The following is a 21,798-nucleotide window of genomic DNA, read 5'->3' as shown; positions in this document are numbered from 1 at the left end:
GATTTTGGTTACCATCTTTAAAGCGCTCCATGGCTTAGGACCCGGGTACTTACGGGACCGCCTGCTGTTACCTTTTGCCTCCCACCGACCCGTACGCTCACACAGAGAGGGCCTTCTCAGGGTGCCGTCCACCAAGCAATGTCGGTTGGCGGCCCCCAGGGGAAGGGCCTTCTCTGTTGGAGCTCCTACGCTTTGGAATGAACTTCCCCCTGGTTTACGTCAAGTGCCTGATCTTCGGACTTTTCGCTGTGAGCTGAAAACGCACCTATTCATTCAAGTGGGACTGGATTAAAATTTTTATTGGGGTTATTTATATTTTAAGATTTTAAATTGTTTTAAATTTCCGGCCACAATATAATATGTTTTCTTTTAATTTCTTTTAATCTGTATATACTGTATTTTTACTTGGCTGTACACCGCCCTGAGTCCTTCGGGAGAAGGGCAGTATAAAAATCGAAATAAATAAATAAATAAATAAATAAATCTAGGCTGGAAGGGATCTCGGAGGTCATCTAGTCCATCCCCCTGCTCCAGCAGAAGATCCTTACAGAATCAAAGAATAGCAGGGTTAGAAGGGACCTTGAAGGCTATCTAGTCCAACCCCCTGCTCCAGCAGGAAACCTTATATCGTCTGGATTTTGGTGTCTCTAACAGAGAGGAAAACTGCCAGAAAGGAGAAGGAGTTTACTAGGACAAGGCTGCCATGCAGAAGACAGCAGAGGTAGTCCTTGACATATGACCACAATTGAGACCAAAATTTTGGTTGCTAAGCAAGAGCGTTGTTAAGTGAGTTTCACCACATTTTACTCAATCCATGACCTCTCCTGGCTCTAACAGTCATGTGCAGGCTAGGGAAGAACATCTGAAGGCATGTATAATGTTCTAATGTACAGAAGTTATAGTTAAATGTGTGGCAGAAAGTGGACTTTGGGTGTGTTTTTCCAAATGCAGTAAGTGAGGTTGAATGTGTGTGTGTGTATCTGGACATACACATACAATATATATAGTAGATAATATATCTTTTTCTGTGCCTAGACATACTCTATACTATGTAATATGTATGTAGACATATGGCATATATACATAGGATTAAATAGTGTATTTTGGATGTTCAGTAGCAGTAATAAAAAGACGGGAATTGTATCTCATTGAGGCCTTTGAGGTGAGGAGAGGCCAGGCAAGGTGCCCCTTGACATGAGTGACGTAAAGTTGGCCACGGCCACCCAGTCACATGACCACCAAGCCATGCCCACCCAGCCACATGCCCACCCAGCCACGCCCATCCAGCCACATGACCACCAAGCCACGCCCACAGAACCGGTAGTAAAAAAATTTGAATCCCACCACTGACAGTTTCCTGTTCAAAACGTTAGATTAAACCATTACAGACAGACCCCCCCCCTCCCAAAGTCCAATTCATCATCGAGCCAATCCCGAGGTGTGAAGATGTTATGGGAAACTCAGGCCGAGGGGATAAATGCCGGTCTCCAAGGCAACACTGCTGCTCTTCTCCAGAGATGAGATAAGGCAGCTGGCTCGAGGGACATTCCTTTCCTGCCTCCCAAGGTCCCGAAAGTTACAGCAAGGAAAGCAAGGAATAGAAACAGATCCCCCCAAGCCTCCCCCTTCCCCCAGAGTGACCAAAATGTCCCTATAGAAATCTATGGGACCTGACAGAAAGCAAGGCCAGAACTGAAGAAAACCCGCACAAATTGCTATACTGTTCAAAACCCTTAGCTTTTGACCAGTTCATCAGTGCCCAATAGGATGGTAGCTGAATATTTTGAGAACAGGACACTTTGAGAAGCAGTTAACAATCCATTCCCAGATCCTGAGCACCCAAAAGTCCTTAAAATGAACCAGATGATACTGGTTCACACCTCTTCTTCCTATCCAGGCTGCTCTTTCCCCCTTTCCAACAGACCCCCTTTCCTCCCCATTCTCCTCTCTCTCAGGATTGTGGTAGGCTGCAGCACAAATGATGGGGAGGGCAATCTGATATGCTGCCCTCCTTCCCAGGGACATTAGCTCTGGAAAGAGAGAGATAGAGATTAGTTAGTGTTCCATGGTTTATTGGTTATAGAATCTCTGGAGTAGTTTAGATGCATGGACATGCCATGCATCCACCCATTCAGTTTCAGAAGGGGGAAAATGTTTCCAGGCAATGAGGAATTGGATTTTTTCCCTGTGCTTGCAGGAGTCAAAATTGTCTTTAACTTCAAAATGCTGTTCCCCTTTGATCAGGGTGGGGACTGGAGGGGTTCCTGGCTCCGGCCGTAGTGAAGTAGTTAGTTCCAGCTTCAACAGGCTGCAATGAAGTACCAGATGGATTTGTCTGAGATTTTTGGGAAGCATTAGCTGTACTGTAACACATACTGTTAGGGCCGGAATAGCTCAGGCTGTAAGGAGCCTGTTATTAGAACACAGTAGCCTGCAATTACTGCAGGTTCAAGCCCGGCCCAAGGTTGACTCAGCCTTCCATCCTTTATAAGGTAGGTAAAATGAGGACCCAGATTGTTGGGGGGGCAATAAGTTGACTTTGTAAAATATACAAATAGAATGAGACTATTGCCTTATACACTGTAAGCCGCCCTGAGTCTTCGGAGAAGGGCGGGATATAAATGTTAAAAAAAAAAAAAACCAGGGTTGATGATTTTACAAATGGGAAAAGGGCCAATATATTTGGGCCCAAGTGTTTTGGACTTCTGTCTAGATTGAAGTCCTCTGGTGTTTTACGGACCACTAGCCAGGTGTATTGTAGTTGGGTGATCAAGTCACCAATGAGATAGTCTCTGGTGTGCTTTGGGGCAGTTCTGGCATGGCAATGAATTCCTCCCCTGTAGCAACCTTGCACAGGTTGGAGGGAAACTGTACAAAACCCAAAGAGCTCTTGCTGTTTTTGAATCATGGCTTTTCTCCAGGACTAAAGCTGGTTAGCTGTTAGGAATGTAGTTTCCCTCCAACCTATCAAAGCCCTCACATATTCATTTTTATGATTCTTAAACTAGTTGTCATCTTTCAGGGCTATTTTCAGTGTTTCAATTACTTTATTAGGTGCGGTTTTTGGCTGCTTTGCTCGAGCTCTTATGATAACTGGATCTGCTATTTGCTTTGAAGGGATAAGTGGCCGGATGAGCTCCAGCTTAACACTATTGTATTGTGGCACTCAAGATAAAGCATCCGCTAAAAAATTGCGACCCCCTGTGATATAGCATAAGGCAGACATGTCAAGCATGCAGCCCATGGGCTGGATCCAGCCTGCGATAGGCTTCGAGTTGTCCTGCGGGGCCGTCCTGGCGAGGGATTGGCCTGTGCTGCCCCAGCCCACCCTGGTCAGACCAGGGGTGAAATCTAAAAATTTCCCTACCGGTTCTGTGGGCATGACTTAATTGGTGGGTGTGGCTTGGTGGTCAGGTGACTGAATGGGCATGGTCAATAATAATAAATTGCCTTACACAATGTAAGCCCCCCTGGGTCTTCGGAGAAGGGCGGGATATAAATGTTAAAAAAAAAAAAAAAAACAGGGTTGATGATTTTACAAATGGGAAAAGGGCCAATATATTTGGGCCCAAGTGTTTTGGACTTCTGTCTAGATTGAAGTCCTCTGGTGTTTTACGGACCACTAGCCAGGTGTATTGTAGTTGGGTGATCAAGTCACCAATGAGATAGTCTCTGGTGTGCTTTGGGGCAGTTCTGGCATGGCAATGAATTCCTCCCCTGTAGCAACCTTGCACAGGTTGGAGGGAAACTGTACAAAACCCAAAGAGCTCTTGCTGTTTTTGAATCATGGCTTTTCTCCAGGACTAAAGCTGGTTAGCTGTTAGGAATGTAGTTTCCCTCCAACCTATCAAAGCCCTCACATATTCATTTTTATGATTCTTAAACTAGTTGTCATCTTTCAGGGCTATTTTCAGTGTTTCAATTACTTTATTAGGTGCGGTTTTTGGCTGCTTTGCTCAAGCTCTTATGATAACTGGATCTGCTATTTGCTTTGAAGGGATAAGTGGCCGGATGAGCTCCAGCTTAACACTATTGTATTGTGGCACTCAAGATAAAGCATCCGCTAAAAAATTGCGACCCCCTGTGATATAGCATAAGGCAGACATGTCAAGCATGCAGCCCATGGGCTGGATCCAGCCTGCGATAGGCTTCGAGTTGTCCTGCGGGGCCGTCCTGGCGAGGGATTGGCCTGTGCTGCCCCAGCCCACCCTGGTCAGACCAGGGGTGAAATCTAAAAATTTCCCTACCGGTTCTGTGGGCATGACTTAATTGGTGGGTGTGGCTTGGTGGTCAGGTGACTGAATGGGCATGGTCAATAATAATAAATTGCCTTACACAATGTAAGCCGCCCTGAGTCTTCGGAGAAGGGTGGGATATAAATTCAAATAAAAAAAATAATAAAAATAAAGTATACAAAACTTGGGAGGCACCAGTCTACCTTCTTTAAAAATAGAGGCCTTAGTCTACCAATTGCGTTTTACTGAGAGGCACCGGTCCACCAAGTGCCTTTTTTTGGCAGGCACTGGTCTACCTTCTTTAAAAATAGAGGCACCGGTCTACCAGCTGCCTACAGCGCTTATCAGCTGTAGTGTGGTCCTTTGAAGTGCTGCGGCAGACATTTAAGGCCGTTTGCAGCTATATCACCATCGAGCGCTTCAGGGACAGAGAAGAGGAACAGCGAGGCGTGGGCAATGGGGGGCCAGGGATTTTTGCTACCGGTTCTCCGAACTACCTGCTCCCATCGCTACCAGATCGCACGATCCGGTCCGAACCGGGAGCATTTCACCCCTGGGTCACACCCATTCGGTCAATTATGATGACCAGGCCATGCCCCCACCCCCCACAGGCAAACAAAATCCTGATATGGCCTGCAATGGGATTGAGTTCGACACCCCTGGCATAAGATGAAGTTGAACCAGTTAAAGAACTGTGCCCAGTGGACCTGTTTGGCGGACAATTTCCTAGGGGTTTTAAGGGTGTCCCAATTTTTATGGTCCATCCAAACTTCAAAAGGGATTTTGCTTCCTTCTAGGAAAAATGTATGTATCCAAGTCAGGAGTGCCCATTGTCCCATGTAAACTTCTTTTTCTCGTATTGCCTATCACCGCTCTGTTTCTGAGAGTTTCTTTGAAGTGTACACACAGGATCGTAAAGCCTCCTGTTCATTTTCCTGTGGTAATACAGCCCCCCCTGCACTGGCAACTGCTTGGATGATAAAGAGGCATTTGGGTCTGGGTGCTTCAGCACCAGTTTGGCAGTGAACAGCTGTCATAATTTCTCAAAAGCAGCCTGGCCATAGACCATTTTAAAGTTTGGCTGGCTTTAGGCTTACTCTCCCCTTTCATTTTTAACAAGTTTGTAATGGGGAGGGCTATTTGGGGAAAAGAAGGCATGAACTGGCAATAGAAGTTTGCAAACTCCAAGAAACTTTGAAGCTGCTTCCATGTCTAGGATAGGGCCCAATCAAGAATCCTCCCTCGGTGGAACAAGCAGTGTGGGGTCAGCCAGGACCCCTTTTGGAGATTCCCCACTGTCTTGCCTCCTGAACTTTAGAATCCGCTTCCTCCAATTCACATAAGGGTTCTACTTTAAAAGCTAAGCCACGTCTAGGATTAGTGGTCTCTCTATTGCCGGGGTCATGATAAAACATAAAGTCTCCGTGTGCCACATTCTCATTATGTTCAGTGACAAATGTTGTGGGTGCTCCCCCTGCCATAGTTCCATCTAGTTGGCAGAAAGCTACAGGTACCTTAGATTCTCTAAGGCACAGTCCCACTTTTTCCACCACTCTAAGGCTGACCAGGCTTCTGGTACAGCCCGAATCCAAAAGGGCAGTCAAATCCCCTTTACTCTGCATGAAGGGCACTTCAAGTTATATGGGGATGGTTATGTGGGGAGCATCCCGAGTTACTGTTGTGGTCCATCAGCAGTCAGACAGCAATGAGGCTGAGGTGAGGCCAGGGTCATCGGGAAGTGAGGTGCCTCCAGAGACTGATAGTAGTGAGGCAGAAGAACAGGAGAAGCCTGTTCCTAAGGCACACATGAGAAGACCTGCCAGGAGGCAAGAACAGCTCAAGCAAAAAGGACAACTTGGGAGTAGGGCCAAGAGATGATTGGCCCCTCCCATAGGGCTTAAAACAGACCAGCACCAGTGTTTGAGCTTTGCCAGAAAACAATGTTGGTAGCTTTGTCTTCTGCTTCATCTACATCTTGCCTTTATTTTTATGACTTGTGAACGTTTGCCAAGAAAGCCCTTTGGCAGTTTGCCTAATTGGACCAAGATTTGCAAGAGAATTGAGGAATTTGTGTTGGGAGGCATTTGTGTTAATTTGAGTTGAATGACGCTGGGAATGAAGTAATTCTCAGTTGTTCAAATAAAGCTTTTTTTTTTTCACAGACTGAGTTTCTTACTACCTATTTGGGTCTGGGTCACAACAGTTTGTTTTCCGGCCCACAAAGATAAGTATCAACAAACCTTTATCACAATGGAGGAGCTCCATGCCATGAATGCACAGCTTCAGCAGCAAGTAGCTTTGCTATCTGCACAGATGGCTCAGCTCCAAGCTCCAGCTTCTCCCCCTCCCATAGAAGATTTCATATTCCTGTGCCAGACAAGTTTGATGGTACTCAAGCCATGTTTCCTGCTTTTATGGGACAATGCCAGCTTTTTATCAGCCTGAGAATGGAGGACTTTCCCACTGACCAGGATGAAGTGGGGTTTGTACTCAGCCTGCTCTCAGGCTCTGCAGCTCGCTGGGCCATGCCCCTGCTGGGTCCAGGCTAGTCCTCTGTTGGATGATTTCAGGGGGTTTTGTGAGCATCTCAGATTTAAGTATGAGGACCCCATCAAAATGCAGACTGCCACCAGATGACTGAAGACCCTGAAGCAGGGCCGGAAACCACTGCAGGAATATATCAGTGAGTTTCGGCTGCTTAGCCAGGATTCAGCCTAGAATGAGGCAGCCCTTATGGATATGTTCCAGGATGGCTTATCAGAGGAGTTGCAGGATGAGCTGGTTCGGATTAATATCCCTCTGACCCTCAATGCACTGGTACATCTGTGCCTTAGGATCAAAGCCCGGTTGCAGATACGGACCAGTCGCCATACCCGCCAGGAGACCCATGTGGTTCCAGTCAGGTGTGAGATCTTGAAGCATCCTGACCCCCATCGTCCATTTGTGATGGAAGCAGATGCATTGGATGTTGCTGTTGGTGCGGTGTTGCTCCAGGTTCGTGTGTCCGGGGGTATCCTCTTCCCTTGTGCATATTATTCTTGGAAACTCAACCCTTTCAAGCGCAATTATACCATCTGGGAGAAGGAGTTACTGGTCATTAAGACAGTGTTTGAGGCCTGAAGACATCTTCTGGAGTGGGGCCGGTATCAAATTGAAGTCCGGACGGACCATAAAAACCTGGAGTTCCTACAGACCGCTTGGAAACTGAACCAACCTGGCAGATTCGGTGGTCCTTCTTCTTTGCCAGGTTTCATTTCCATGTAATGTCGCAATCAGAGGGCGGATGCGCTCTTGAGAAAACAGGAGTATTCCCACATCGAAGACCCGCTTCCGCTCCGGACAGTGTTGCCTGTAGAATCTTTCTCCGCAGTTCAGGAACCAGTGGATTTACAGGCTCAGAAATGGGAAGCGCAGCAGCACGATGCTTACGTGGAGTAAAGGAAGGATGAGGTAGAGCCTGCCTCTCCATGGACATTTCACGATGAACTTTTGCGATACCGAGACAAGTTCTACCTGCTGGTAGGGCTGCTCAGGGGTTATCTTGTTGCAGTGCCATGATAATCCTGCGGTAGGGCACTTCAGCCTCTTTAAGACACTGAATCTAGTTTCTCACACTTTTTGATGGCCTCGATTGTGACACGATATCCAGGCTTATGTCACGTCCTGTGTTCGCTGCCGACAGGCCAAGTTGCCAATAGGAGCCACTCCAGGGCTACTCCAGCCAATGCTGACACCAGAGAGACCCTGGGGTACCATTTCCATGGACTTCTTGACGGATTTGCCTCCGTCTTCTGGATTCACGACCGTGTTTGTGGTGGTGGACATTCTGACGAAGATGGCGCATTTCATTCCATGTTGTGCGTTACCGACGGCTCGCACCAGTCTGCATGTTTATCCAACACGTTTTCCGGCTCCATAGCCTACCAGATAGGGTCATATCGAACCGAGGGGCTCAATTTACTGCCCAGATTTGGAAAGGGCTGATGATGGCCTTGGATGTAAACATCTGCCTGTTGTCAGCACTCATCCGGAAACTGACGGCAGGACTGAGAAAGTTATCAGCATTCTGGAACAAGACAATTGGTTGGATTATTTGGCAGTAGCAGAGTTTGCGTTCAACAACTCGCAACATACCTCCACGCAAACGAGCCAACGATGGGAAAGGACCAGTGGGCAGAGCTGGCCCTTCCCCCTGCAGCCTGTGGTTCCCAAGCAAGCCGCGCATTTGGAGCTTCCCTGTTGGGGTTGAGAGCACTTCCGCTGTATACCACCATCCCTTCTCCAGGGAAGAAGCGAGCTGTCGGAGGAGCAGGGAGCTGGTCAGGTGGTCTCCTTCAACCCGGCTGGCCTGCTCACCATGATGCTGGTGACAGCGGCAGCTTGCTTTCCTGCCCCAAGTGCAGTGCACAAACTTTCCCCAATGCAGCTCAGCGCTGTTTTCAGTTGGCAGCTGAAGTGAAGCTCCCTGTTTCCCCACACACAGCACAAGTGAGTGAGGTGAGAGCATGAACAGCATCCATCTGCCTGTTCTCGGTGAGGAAGCTTTCTGGAGAGGCGGCCAAAAGCTCCATGCGGCTACCAATCACGAGCCCCGGGGGCACCTGCTTCCAAGGGAACGGCTTGGCTACTTTGAAGTGAGCAGCTGGGAAGCTTCCTCGTTGAGACAGGTAGATGGATGCTGCACGTGCTCTCACCTCACTCGATCATTCAAGCGTGCAGGGCAACTGGGAGCTCCACTTCAGCTGCCAATTGGAAACAGCACTGAACTACGCAGAGCGGCAAACTCCGGAGCTGAAAGAGGCTGAAGAGAGGCAGGACCGGTATTTGAGTCAGCCAGGGGGGAAAGGGAGGTGTCTGGTGCCACTCTCCCCTACAAGCGCAGCATCCATCTGCCTGTCCCAGCGAGGAAGCTTCCTGGCTGCTCGCTTCAAAGTACCCGAGCCATTCCTTTCGAAGCAGGTGCCCCTGGGGCTCGTGATTGGTGGCTTCTGCCTGGAGCTTTTGGCTGCCTCTCCCCAGAGCACCAGAGAAGGAGCAGCTGACTGCTCCTCCCTCTCTGCCTTCACCCGCCCTCAGCCCTGCACCGAAGTTTGGGAAGTGTCGGGGAAAGTTTGTGTGCTGCACTTGAGGGCAGGAAAGCAAGCCGCCACTGTCACCAACGTCGTGGCGAGCAGGCCAGCTGGGTCAAAGGAGACTGCCTGACCAGCTCCTTGCTCCTCCAGCAGCTCGGTTATTCCCCAGAGAAGGGACAGCGGCGTACAGCATAAGTGGTCTCGGCCCCAACAGGGAAGCTCTGAATGTGTGGCTTGTTTGGGCTCCTCTCTGCTGGGAGCTGCAGGCTGCAAGGGGAAGGGCAAAAGCGACCAGCTGGCTCAGGCGCATGGGGCAGCATTTGCTGGCTGGGTGGCTGGCAAACCCGCCTGCTGCTCCTTCCTCGGCGTTGGCTCAGCCAACGGCGCAGCAGTGAGTGTGGCAGGGGTCAGGTGACGGCCCCAACTGCAGGCAGCGTAGTGGTGGGGGTCAGATGGGAGTGCCTCGCCGAGCCAGGGAATGACTGCTCCCAGCACAGAAGGAGCTCAGGCAAGCCATGTGGAGCTCACCAGCTGCTGGTCTGCCAAAGCCCGCCAGCTGCACTTGCTCAGCTTGCAGCTCCCAGCAGGGAGAAGCCCAGGCAAGCCACATGTTCAGAGCTTCCTCCAGCGGAGTACTGTTATAAAGCAGTTAAATATGCACAGCTCTGGGGCATCATTGTGAAGGACGACCATCCACTTTGCTATGGCGCTGTCTAGTACCAGCGTTAACACCCTCACGTTGGCCCTTTGATTGCTGTCAGCCCCATACTGCTGCATATAAGTCCAGATGTGGGTGATGAAAAATGGCAGGTCCCCCAGGTCTCAGTTGAATTTCATTCCCAAGGCAGTGGTGGGTTGCTATTAGCTCTCCCTGGTTCGGGTGAGCTGGTAGCAGAGATGTTGAAGTGACAGCGAACGGGTTTGCTCTGACCATCTGGGCCCTCCCGCCTGCCCCTGCACTATACCTACCTTTATTCCTTCATTTTTAGCCCAGCTGAAAGCTGGGGCAGAGCCGATCGCGCGCAAAGTGCATGTGCAAAGCAAACCAGTGGTAATACTGGTTAGAACCCACCACTACCCCAGGGTTAAGGTTCAGCAGTTCTGCCATGTGGGTTGACTGGGTCCCGCTGGCAGGGGGGCTGTGGCCGCTGGAGTGCCTGATAGGGGTGCAAGCCCAGAACTTGGGTTTGAATTCCTGGTGGGGGGCTCTGCCACAGCAGCAGCGGCCACTGTTGCTCCATCCCGCTTGCTCTCTCTGCACTGGAGCACCCTGCAGGCCCATGCGGGCCAGGGCTTCTCGTGCTTGCAAGTTGTTCATGGCTCCCCTTAATGCTTCCATGGCTTACTTGATCAGTGTGCCATCACGGTCTGAATTGCTGGGGCCCGGTTCTACTTTGAGCTCCATGCTCAATTCTCTTTGGTGGGTTCCTCTGCCTCCCCGGGTGATGGTTACTCTTGAGAATCCTTCATCCCATTATTTTTTCCAGATGATGCTCATCGATCATGTGGGTCTTGGTTGCTCTTTTCTATCTTACACCTCTTCTGCCCACTCCAGGGGGAATCTACCTGGCCATGGTTCTGGCAGCTGCCTCTCCCTGGATGTCAGCCTCCTCTTGGTGAAACATTGGTTGTGCGGTTCCGATGGTAGCTTGGTGACTCAAGAGGTGACTGTTTTTGTAGATCTGGCCTAATGCCAGCCCTGCCCCAGCTGGCTCTCTAGGGAACCAAGACCCTTGACTACATCAGAAGGTTACAAGGCTCTTTTACTAGATCCATCTCTCCCCTTTTACATCAGGTTCCCTTTACTCCCCACCGCCCCTCTCTCAGGATGGTGGTAGAGTGCAGCAGAAGCGATGGTGACAATCACCTTTATTTTCTATTTATCTATTTGTGGCACTATCAAATAATAATTACACACAAACATACACAGTCCTTGACCTACAACCACAATTGAGCCCAAAATTTCTCCTGCTAAGCAAGGCAGTTGTTAAATGAGGTGTGCCTCATTTTATGACCTTTTTTGCCATGTTCAGTGAAACACCGTAGTTGTTAAGTGAATCATACATTCATTAAGCGAATCTGGTTTCTCCTATTGACTTTGCTGTTTGGAAGCCAGTGAAGTTACAAATGGTGATCACATGACCCTGAGATAGTGCAACTGTCATAAATATATGCCAATTGCCAATTACCTGACTTCTGATCATATGACTGAGGAGATCCTGCAATGGTCATACTTTTTCAGAACTATTGTACATTAAACGAATGGTTTTAAATTAAATTTAAACTGTATCTGTATGTATGTAAGTACTGTGGGTGGGTGTGTTTTTATGTGTGTACGTATGAATGAAAGAAAATACAGTACACTCAAGTTATGAATGTTAACAATTTTTGGGAACAATATTAAGTAGCTTAAGAGAAACCCCTGAAAAATTTACAGAACACATATTATAGAGAACAGCAGCAATCTCAGTTTTATGGGTAAATCATCACTGCTCTATGATACTGTTTTCCACCTCAGAAAGTTTGTCCACAATGACAGCATGGAGAAAAATACTACAGGTTCTCAGGAAATGCAGGGCGGTCCACAAATCTGTAAGACATTCTAAAATAATGACTCAGTTTCTCTCCCAAAATGAAATTGGAAGTAAAATAACATATTCATTGATGTTAATGGAACATAAATTTAGCAGCTGTAGCTTTTATCAATGTTTTTATATTTTTCATTATAATCATATACAAAAACTAATTCATATACTGTATGACAAAATAAAAAAAAATCCAATATACTTATTTTATACAACCCATCTACCTATAGACCATAATATTTTATTATACTCAGAATATTTAGGATATTTTCCCCTCTTTTGGATGCACATATAAGATGTTCAACAAACAGGCACAACAGTAATATGTGCAGTTTAAATGCCTAAGCAATCAGGGATAAGAACCTTAAATCACCAATGTTAAATTTAGGCGATATAAGCAACAGAAGCACACAGAGGCTACTGTTGTCTGGGGCAACACTGGTGGTCCGTGAGAAAACTTTGGTGGTCCGCGATGCACCCAGATGGAGGAGCTGCTCCGGGATGAGCAATGGCCGGTTCTGTGACTAGAGCTCTGGAATATGGGACTGGCCAGGCAGCTCATGGTGGGGCAGTAAATCTCCACCGTAGAGGGAGGTGCAACTTGCAACTTTGCAGCACAGCCCTTGCCAGCTGGAATGAAGGAATGGTGCAAGGTGGGGGGTGGCTGAGCAGGCGGGCTGAAGCAACGGGTGGCAGGAACCCCGGGCTGTTTCTTCCCCCTGCTGTAGCTTCCTGTTGGCTGAACCCACCAATGGCTGTCCCCACCCCTCACCCTCCCTTCCCAGTCACTCCTCGCCTGGCAAGGGAAGGGGACGGGGGATGGAGATTCGCTCCATATTCCAGAGCAGGAGCGAAGCTTTGTTTTTTGCTGGATCTCGCGGGCATTTCTTCCAGCCATGGTTGGTGCTCCACGCACCTCAGTCTCTCGGGGAGATGCTTAACTTCCTCTCAGCCCCAAGACACTGGCTGGCCCATGAGATGAGAAAGAAGAAGAAGAAAGAACAGAATTGGCCAAGTTTGATTGGACACACAAGGAATTTGTCTTGGTGCATATGCTCTCAGTGTACACAAAGGAAAAGATACCTTCATCAAGAGAGAGAAAGAGAATCAGAGAGAGAATCAGAGAGAAAGAATGAAAGAGAGAGAGAGAGAAAAAAAGGAGAGAATGAAAGAGAAAGAGAAAATGAGAAAGGGAGAGAGAGAGAGAGAGAAAGAGAGATGAAAAAGAGAAAGAGTGAAGAGAGATGAGAGATGAGACAGAGAGAGGGGGGGAGGGAAAGAGAATAAGGGAATGAAAGACAATGAAAGAAAGAAATGAGAGAGAGAGAAAGACAGAATCAGAGAGAGAATGAAAGAGAATGAGAGAATCAGAAAGAGAGAAAAAGACATAGAATGAAAGAGAGAGACAGAATGAAAGAGAGAGAATGAGAGAAAGGCAGAGAGAGAATGGGAGACAATGAAAGAGAGATAAAGAGACAGAATGAGAGAGAGAATGAGAGAGACAGAGACAGAATGAAAGAGAGAGAGAGAGAGAATGAAAGAAAGACAGAATGAAAGAGAGAATGAGAGAGAGAGAATGAGAGAAAGAGACAGAGAATCAGAGAGGGAATGAGAAAGACAGAGAATGAAAGACAGAGAGAGACAGAAAGAAAGAGAGGGAATCAGAGAGAATGAGTGGGACAGAAAAAGAAGAGGGGGAGAGAGAGAGGAAGGAAAATCCCTGAAGGACCCCATCCTGTTACTGGGAGTATGGGCGCTTCAACAAGCGGCACACTGAATTCGTATTAGTGATCCACGGGAATTAAAATTATGAACTTGGTGGTCCCTGAGGTCCAAAAGGTTGGTCTATATGACATATTTTCTAAGCATAGAACGTCCAATAACTACTGCATTGAATGGATTTTAAAAAAAACATGTTATGATTTTCTTTAAAAAAGCTTATTTCCAGTACCTAGTTTTTTCTGTTTATAACCAAAATAGGAATATTTCTCCAGCACCAGTATTCTATTCAGTTAGCTGCTTTCCATCTTGTACAGTATAGTTCAAAACAGATCCACCTATTAAAACTTGTTGCAATATATTGCAATTCCTTATTTCTGATACTTTTCAATATAGGAATGAGTTTCTCATGATTCCTAACGGAAAACAAGAAAGAGAATTTGTTCTAAAATTCAGACATACTACAATTTTTTTCTTAAATTCATGATGAGAAAATTGTATTTTGCAAAAACATTATTATTGCCTTGAACATTGAAACATTCTATTGTTTTATTCTCATTATAGGTATTCTGAATATAATGAACCTTGCACTAAATATTATTAATTGAAACTGTATAAACATATATATTAAGATGCTTAATTGCAATTCTGAATTTAATGAACATAATAATGACTGAATCAAGTTTGTATTGAAAACCCAGCAGATGTTTTAAGAAAAAATGATTATTCACTGGTCGATTTAAAAATATTTTCCATATGGTGAAATGTTATATTAGGAAATACAGATAAATTAAAGGCGGATACAAATACTAATATTTTTATAGTATAAATTCAATTAAAAAAACTGATAAGGATTTTTTTCAAGAAAAGTGTTACTCATTGCTGACAGTACATTCAGGCTTAAATTCTTAAATCACTTTTTAGCATGCCAGAATCTCAAATAATCCACATAAAATAATGCTGAGAAAAGAATGCATCTATACAATCAACAAAATGGCTTAGTTGTTTTGTATATATAATTAATATACCTATGTGAAGACCTATGTGTACCTACAAGGAACTTGCGAATATACAGTAACAACAAACCTTGGTTCACACCTAAACTTAAGCAGCTACGACATTCCAAAGAGGAGGCCTACAGAAAAGGTGATAAAATGCTGTACAATCAGGCCAGAAATGCACTAACAAGGGAGATCAGAGCAGCAAAAAGAAGCTACTCTGAAAAGCTAAAGAATCAGTTTTCAGCAAATGAACCAGCAAACATGTGGAAAACTCTTAAAAATATCACCGGCTATGGCAAACCTCCTTCCCAGGCTGAAGGTAATCAACAACTGGCAGATGACCTGAATGAGTTTTTCTGCAGGTTTGAAAGGAAACTACAGCCACCTATCTCCACAACCCCCATCTCAGACACACCAACAACAGCCAAGCCTCCTACAACTGACCCCATTTCATTGGGTTCACAACCCCTAGTGATCACAGAAAAGGAAGTGCAGGACCTATTTCACAGACAAAAGCCAGGAAAAGCTCCAGGCCCAGACAAGATAACTCTTTCTTGCTTAAAAGTCTGTGCTGACCAATTGGCCCCCATCTTCACCCATATTTTCAATAAATCACTAGAGATGTGTTATGTTCCTTCTTGCTTCAAACGCTCTACCATCATACCAGTGCCGAAGAAGCCCACCATCAAGGAACTGAATGACTACAGACTAGTTGCTCTAACATCTGTAGTCATGAAAACCTTTGAAAGGCTAGTGCTTTCCTACTTGAAAACCATCACGGATCCGCTGTTAGACCCCTTGCAATTTGCATACCGAGCAAACAGATCAACAGATGATGCTGTTAAAATGGCTCTGCACTACATCCTACCGCATCTTGAGTCTCCAAAGACCTATGCAAGGGTCCTTTTTGTAGACTTTAGTTCAGCATTCAATACCATCATTCCAGACATTCTTCTAACTAAGCTAAACCAGCTACAGGTACCGGAACAGACTTGTAAGTGGATCACAAGCTTCCTAACAAACAGGAAGCAGCAGGTGAAGCTAAGCAAGATCACATCAAATACCTATATAATTAGCACAGGGGCCCCCCAAGGCTGTGTGCTCTCCCCACTTCTCTTCTCTCTGTATACCAATGACTGCATCTCCAATGATCCATCTGTTAAGCTACTGAAGTTCGCAGATGACACAACAGTGATTGGTCTCATTCGAGACAATGACGAATCCGCATATAGACAAGAGGTCGAACGACTAGCCTTGTGGTGCAACCAAAACAATCCTGAACTGAACACACTCAAAACCGTAGAAATGGTGGTAGACTTTAGGAGAAACCCTTCCATACTTCTACCTCTCACAATACTAGACAACACAGTATCAACAGTAGAAACCTTCAAATTTCTAGATTCTATCATATCGCAAGATCTAAAATGGACAGCTAACATCAAAAACATCATCAAAAAAGGACAACAAAGAATGTTCTTTCTGCGCCAACTCAGTAAGCTCAAACTGCCCAAGGAGCTGCTGATTCAGTTCTACAGAGGAATTATTGAGTCTGTCATTTGTACCTCTATAACTGTCTGGTTCAGTTCTGCAACCCAACAAGAAAAACACAGACTTCAGAGGATAATTAGAACTGCAGAAAAAATAATTGCTACCAACCTGCCTTCCATTGAGGACCTGTATACTGCACGAATCAAGAAGAGGGCCATGAAAATATTTACAGACCCCTCGGATCCTGGACATAAACTGTTTCAACTCCTACCCTCAAAACAATGCTATAGAGCACTGCACACCAGAACAACTAGACACAAGAACAGTTTTTCCCCGAAGGCCATCACTCTACTAAACAAATAATTCCGTCAACACTGTCAAACTATTTACTGAATCTGCACTACTATTAATCTTCTCATAGTTCCCATCACCAATCTCTTTCCATTTATGACTGTATGACTATAACTTGTTGCCGGCAATCCTTATGATTTATATTGATATATTGACCATCAATTGTGTTGTAAATGTTGTACCTTGATGAACGTATCTTTTCTTTTATGTACACTGAGAGCATATGAACCAAGACAAATTCCTTGTGTGTCCAATCACACTTGGCCAATAAAAATTCTATTCTATTCTATTCTATTCTATTCTATTCTATTCTATTCTATTCTATTCTATTCTATACTTTCCACTTAGATTCAAATTACTTGGATATATCAGTACTTGCATGTTATAGGAATTGTGTATAAAAAGGAGAACAAACCAAATTTAATGAGTTAAGATAATTAACTCATTAAGCACAAGAATACTAAATTCTAATATAGTATTTTAAATAATAGCTAATTTCAGAAACCACTTTCAAGGATTTTTTTCTCTGTTTCACCTAGTGTTTTAACGAGTCCTGATAATTTGAAATTAAAACTGATTTTTTTTGCCTGCAACTGCACTTAAGGACAAAAGTAGCCTGATCTTATTTAGGTGTAATTACCTCTCTCATATTATTTATAAACCTTAAGTGGGTTATTTTCATTCTGGCATCTCTTGGCAAAGAATGCACAGAACTTGTTTTAGAAAAATGTCCTGATTTTTCAATTTTAGTCCCATCTTGATTCGATCATCACTGAATGCTTCATTTGTTATTATTGTCTGAAAAACATGGAGTTGATCTTACTTACTACTCTTGAGTGTTGTCTTTTAGCAAGTGGTTTCTTTAGGGGAATTGGACTTTGAAAACCATAGCTGTTGAATGGAATAGGCAATGCAAGAGAAAGTATTTCCCAGTTCCTGAATCTGCTGAACAACAAACTGTTAAACAGAAAAGTGGCTTAAGTAGGAAAAGTACAATTAGTAAGTTTCATCTGTATCATTACTATTAATGCACATTTTAAATTAAAATTCTGTAGTAACTGATAGTAATTTGAATAAATATAGAAATGGCACTTAATGCATTGTGAATCTATTTTATAGTGCTTAACAAAAGTATGAAGTAAAATACTGTAATCAATAATTACAAAACAGATTTCCATTTAAAAAATTAAAATAAGAATGCAGATTATGTCGTATTATCTCCAGATATTGCCAGCTTTATCTTTGCTGTACATTTTATAAGGTAAGAGAGGGGGGAAACAAGCCATTTAACTCCCATAATTAGAAACATTAAATGGGTTTGTGGGGATACTTTATCTTAATTTTATAGTTCTAAAACTGTTGCATGAATATATAAATTCAGTGAATAGTTTAAAAAAAATGAACTGAAAATATGTTTTTTCATGTATGCATTTTAGTTACTACTCAATTATTTTCTAGCTCTGTAAAGAAACAGATTCTGCAGTTTAAGAATGTATTTTTTAAACTAAAATCAATGTGTTTCAGTGTGAAGAAAAAATATAAAAATTGCTTTGCTTTCTCCACTGAAAATCAGAGAAAAATATCAGTTTAACTTTGCTGAGTTTAGCTTTGCTGAATTTATTTATGATGTTGTATTAATTAAGACTTTAAATATTCAAAAATTAATTTTGGCATTATTTCCAAGATGAACTATTATGCTTCCAAACCTAAGAATACTGGGCAATAAGCTCCACTGACATCAGTAATACTTACTCCCATGTATGTTTGTCTAGGATTAGGATATAAGACTCCTATGTTCCATAGAAAAATGTAACATTCACTTCAGTTCATGTAACATTCACTTCAGTTCAGTTCACAACATGAATTAAAAGTGCCAATAGCAGCAGGGGTGTCAAACTTGTGTCATCACTGCGTCATCACATGACATATAGCAACTTCCCTCTCTTCGCTAAACCAGGTGTGGGTGTGGCCACCGCATGACTCATCTGGCCCAAGGGCCGCAAGTTTGACAGCCCTGCTTTACAGCTATCTATCTGGTATAACTTGATTTATTTAAGTTCTTTGCTGCTTTACTTTTTGAAACCCTTCAAAACAAACGATGACCATGATTCAGTAGTCTCTCTTCCAATGACCTAGGACTGAAATGGATATATGTGCCCTATGCAGTGTTTAGAACAGAGTGTTTAGTAAGTGTGAAATTTGACAAATTTATATCAGACAGCTACAATGCAAAGAAGCACACAAAGCTGTCTCTCAAGTCCATGGTCACATTTAATGGCTCTTATGGAATTCAAATCCAATTTGGGTACAAATATCTATACTGTTTTTGTTTTCAAATGGAGTTCTTATTTTTCTGAAGTCTTGCATTTGCTCAAAAAATACAAAAAGGAATATAACTTACACAAGTAACAATATTTCTTCAAAAAGTAAAATGTAACAAATAAAAAAGTTATAAGTCAATCCTGTTTCAAGTTGTAGGAGCTCTCACTTCTGATTCTTAGTTAAGATCTGACGAGTTTAAAGCCTTGTCCTGTATCTAATACTGTAGGAAGAAACCAACTCATTTTTAATCGTTTTAAGCATCTAAAACAAGTTTTGCAAATCCAGAAGAGATTAAGCCCACAGAACCAGTTTGCAAGATGAACCAATGGGTAGGTGATGCGGGGAAAATACATCATCCAGTGTTTGGCAACATCACTTTCAGTTGGCAAATGTAAAGTGTAGTCACTCCACCCTTTTGACACTCCATACACAGCTTTCACAGTACGCCCCTTTTCAAACCAGCTGATATTGTGATTGGAATTACAATTGTATTCAACCCAATCTCGGGTGAAATCACCAACGTGGGGTGGTTCTGATTCTTCTACGTCTACTACTTTAGCCAGTTCTGCTCCTTGTACTGCGATATACATGTCACTGACTTTTCTGACTTCTTTAACCCAAGGTTGAGCATTCTCACAGTCTAAGATTATAATAAGCCGTGAACAAAAGGAACCATTCTTCTCTCTCCACCAGTCTAAAAGCGTGTCAAACTGTAATGAATCTCCACCTGTGAGGGAGCCAGAAATGCAATAATTACAAAAAAGAACCATTCCTACTTTATACCAATCTTATCATGTTTTGCCATATGATGTTTTAAATAATACTAGAAAAATTAGTAGGTCCTGCAAGAATGCCTTCAACATAGTTTTGTTCAGATCAAGTTGATTACAGGAATCCTATCTATGAACAATTGCACTACTGAAGCTCCATGTAGTCAATACAGGTAATTTCCTGGTTACTAGCATTCCTTTAGTGAACATTAGAAGTTACACGATAAGCGCTCCCTAGCATTTATGAACAAGTCCTGAAACTACGAATGTCGCAGCACCACAGCAGTGATTTGCTCTTACAAATGATTGCAGAGGCTCTGCAACATTCGCTCTGCCTATTTCCCCCCTCCTTCCCACCGTGCCAGGCCTCCATAGGCACTAGGCCTGTGGATACTCTCCTTGCAAAGATCTAGAGAGCCTTCGCTTTCTTGGCCTTCGGTATGTATGCAAAGAATGGAGGCCTAAAGTACCGCAAGATCATGCTAGATCAGTAGTGTGAAAACTCAGGCTATTGATCTCGCGTGACCTCACGGTACTTTAGGCCTCTGTTCTCTGCAAATGGAGGCCTGGATGAGAGCTGCAGCAAAAGACTTTGCAAATGGAGGGAAGGACTGAAACATTGAAGCTTTCCCTCTGTTTGCAAAGCCTTTTGCCATCTTTGCAAAAAGCCTTTGCTGCCAAGAACGGAGCCCCTGGAGGGAGCACGTGTCACTCATGAAATCCATTTTTGCCAGGAAAGGGCTTTCCTCAAGGACTCTGCTGAAGAGATGTTCCATTTTCAAGTGCCCTATTTCCATGCAGATGAAATTTGCATCAGGGCACCAAATGTTTGAATAACTCTGGGGTAGTTGGAAATGGAGCAAATTGCTCCGTTTCCAACCCCCCCAAAGGTAGTTCAAACACTTTTCACCCAGAAACTTCTGGGTTACATGATCTTGCGCGAGTTGAGGCACCAATTCGCTTTTGCAGAGAATGGGTGCCTGACATCCCATCAGCTCAGGACAACCAGAAGGTTCCAGTCTCTGTGGGAAAAGTGGTTGCACTTAGCAATGAAGAGCTTGGAGTGATGTGAGTTCATTGCCCCAATGTGCAAACGCTTTTCTGCATGGCGCCTGGAAGCTTTTGGAGAAGACTCACTGAGGCTACCTACCGCTCCAGAAGTGGCAGGCAGGCTCGATAATCAGAGAAGCTGAGCAGGGTGCGCTCATCCTACTCTCCCTCTGCTCTCACCACTCACAGGTAAAGAAACAGAGATGTTAGAGAGGAAAAAGATCTTCACAAGGTAAGTGACGCAGTATGGTAGGTTGTGGGGGGGAGAAGCAATTGTGGGGAGCATAAGGTGGCTCAGGGGAGGCCTTGGGTGGTCTGAAGCAGGTGGCCTGTTCCATCATTAGGCATCACTTCCCCACCCCGAGATACCTCGTGTGCACTTAACAAGCCTTGCATTCAATCAGCAAATGCATGGGCGAAAGGAGGGAGTGATCACGTTCAAGGTACGAGATTCACTCCCACGAATCCTTGGGTTAAGAATGGAATGGGCAGGCTCCATTCCATTCATAACTTGAGGACTATCTGTAGATGGAGGACAAAAATACTTCTGATAATAAAATAGAAGTACACGGTCCATCTCTTGGAAATGTAGAGTCTAGAAGTTTGTCTTCTTCCATCTTTTTCTTAAAGCATTGTTCATACTTGGAACAACTAAAGTATGCTATCGTCTGTCTAACAAAATGAACTTAAAATGGAAATGAAAAGTATACCTTAATGTTAACCATGAGTTAATATTATTAGCTTACAAATGCACAGAAGATGAAAGACCAAATCACAGCAAACTTTGGCTATACGGTATATGGTATGTGTTAATAATATAAGGCTTATGACTTTTTTATCTCTAATTCTGGGCCTAAAATGTGAAATAAAACCAGAACAGTGTAAAACAATACTGCAATAGTTGTTTCTTAAGTACAAGTTATTCATTAAAATTCAAATAACACACTAGACCAGAGCTAAGATACTTTAAGAAAAACAAGACCTGATTATATATAGATTAAAGTTACACATTCTGTTTATGAATCAGGACAGATGTAAACATGCAAAAATTAAAAAAATGTTTTTCCTGAATCAACAATCAGTGCATTAAAGAAGGCAAAATAATGGTAGTCCTACGGGGCTTTCCTGGTCTGGTTAACCAATTCCCATTACAACCCTAAAAGAAGCAACATATTATATAATCAGAATTAACTAGAGCAGTTATG

The 21,798-nt window shown here is 44.0% G+C and overlaps 1 protein-coding gene across 9 annotated transcripts in view; it reads right to left on the bottom strand.

The window, feature by feature from the left end:
- Positions 1 to 21,798, bottom strand: part of TMEM168 (transmembrane protein 168) — a 167,614-nt gene that overhangs the window by 106,982 nt on the left and 38,834 nt on the right. For 8 of the 9 annotated variants that reach the window (XM_058191939.1, XM_058191942.1, XM_058191938.1 and 5 more), the window contains one exon: positions 18,705 to 19,500. The exons of the other annotated variant lie outside the window; for it this stretch is intronic. In XM_058191939.1, the coding sequence (XP_058047922.1) occupies positions 18,953 to 19,500 (548 nt within the window). In that variant the 3' untranslated portion in view covers positions 18,705 to 18,952. Of the gene's footprint in view, positions 1 to 18,704; positions 19,501 to 21,798 lie in introns of those variants that run through there. 9 annotated transcript variants of the gene reach the window in all.

This window comes from Ahaetulla prasina, chromosome 7 (genome assembly GCF_028640845.1).
Source record: "Ahaetulla prasina isolate Xishuangbanna chromosome 7, ASM2864084v1, whole genome shotgun sequence".
In the NCBI taxonomy this organism is placed as follows: domain Eukaryota; kingdom Metazoa; phylum Chordata; class Lepidosauria; order Squamata; family Colubridae; genus Ahaetulla; species Ahaetulla prasina.
This window is presented reverse-complemented; position numbering and strand designations above follow the sequence as displayed.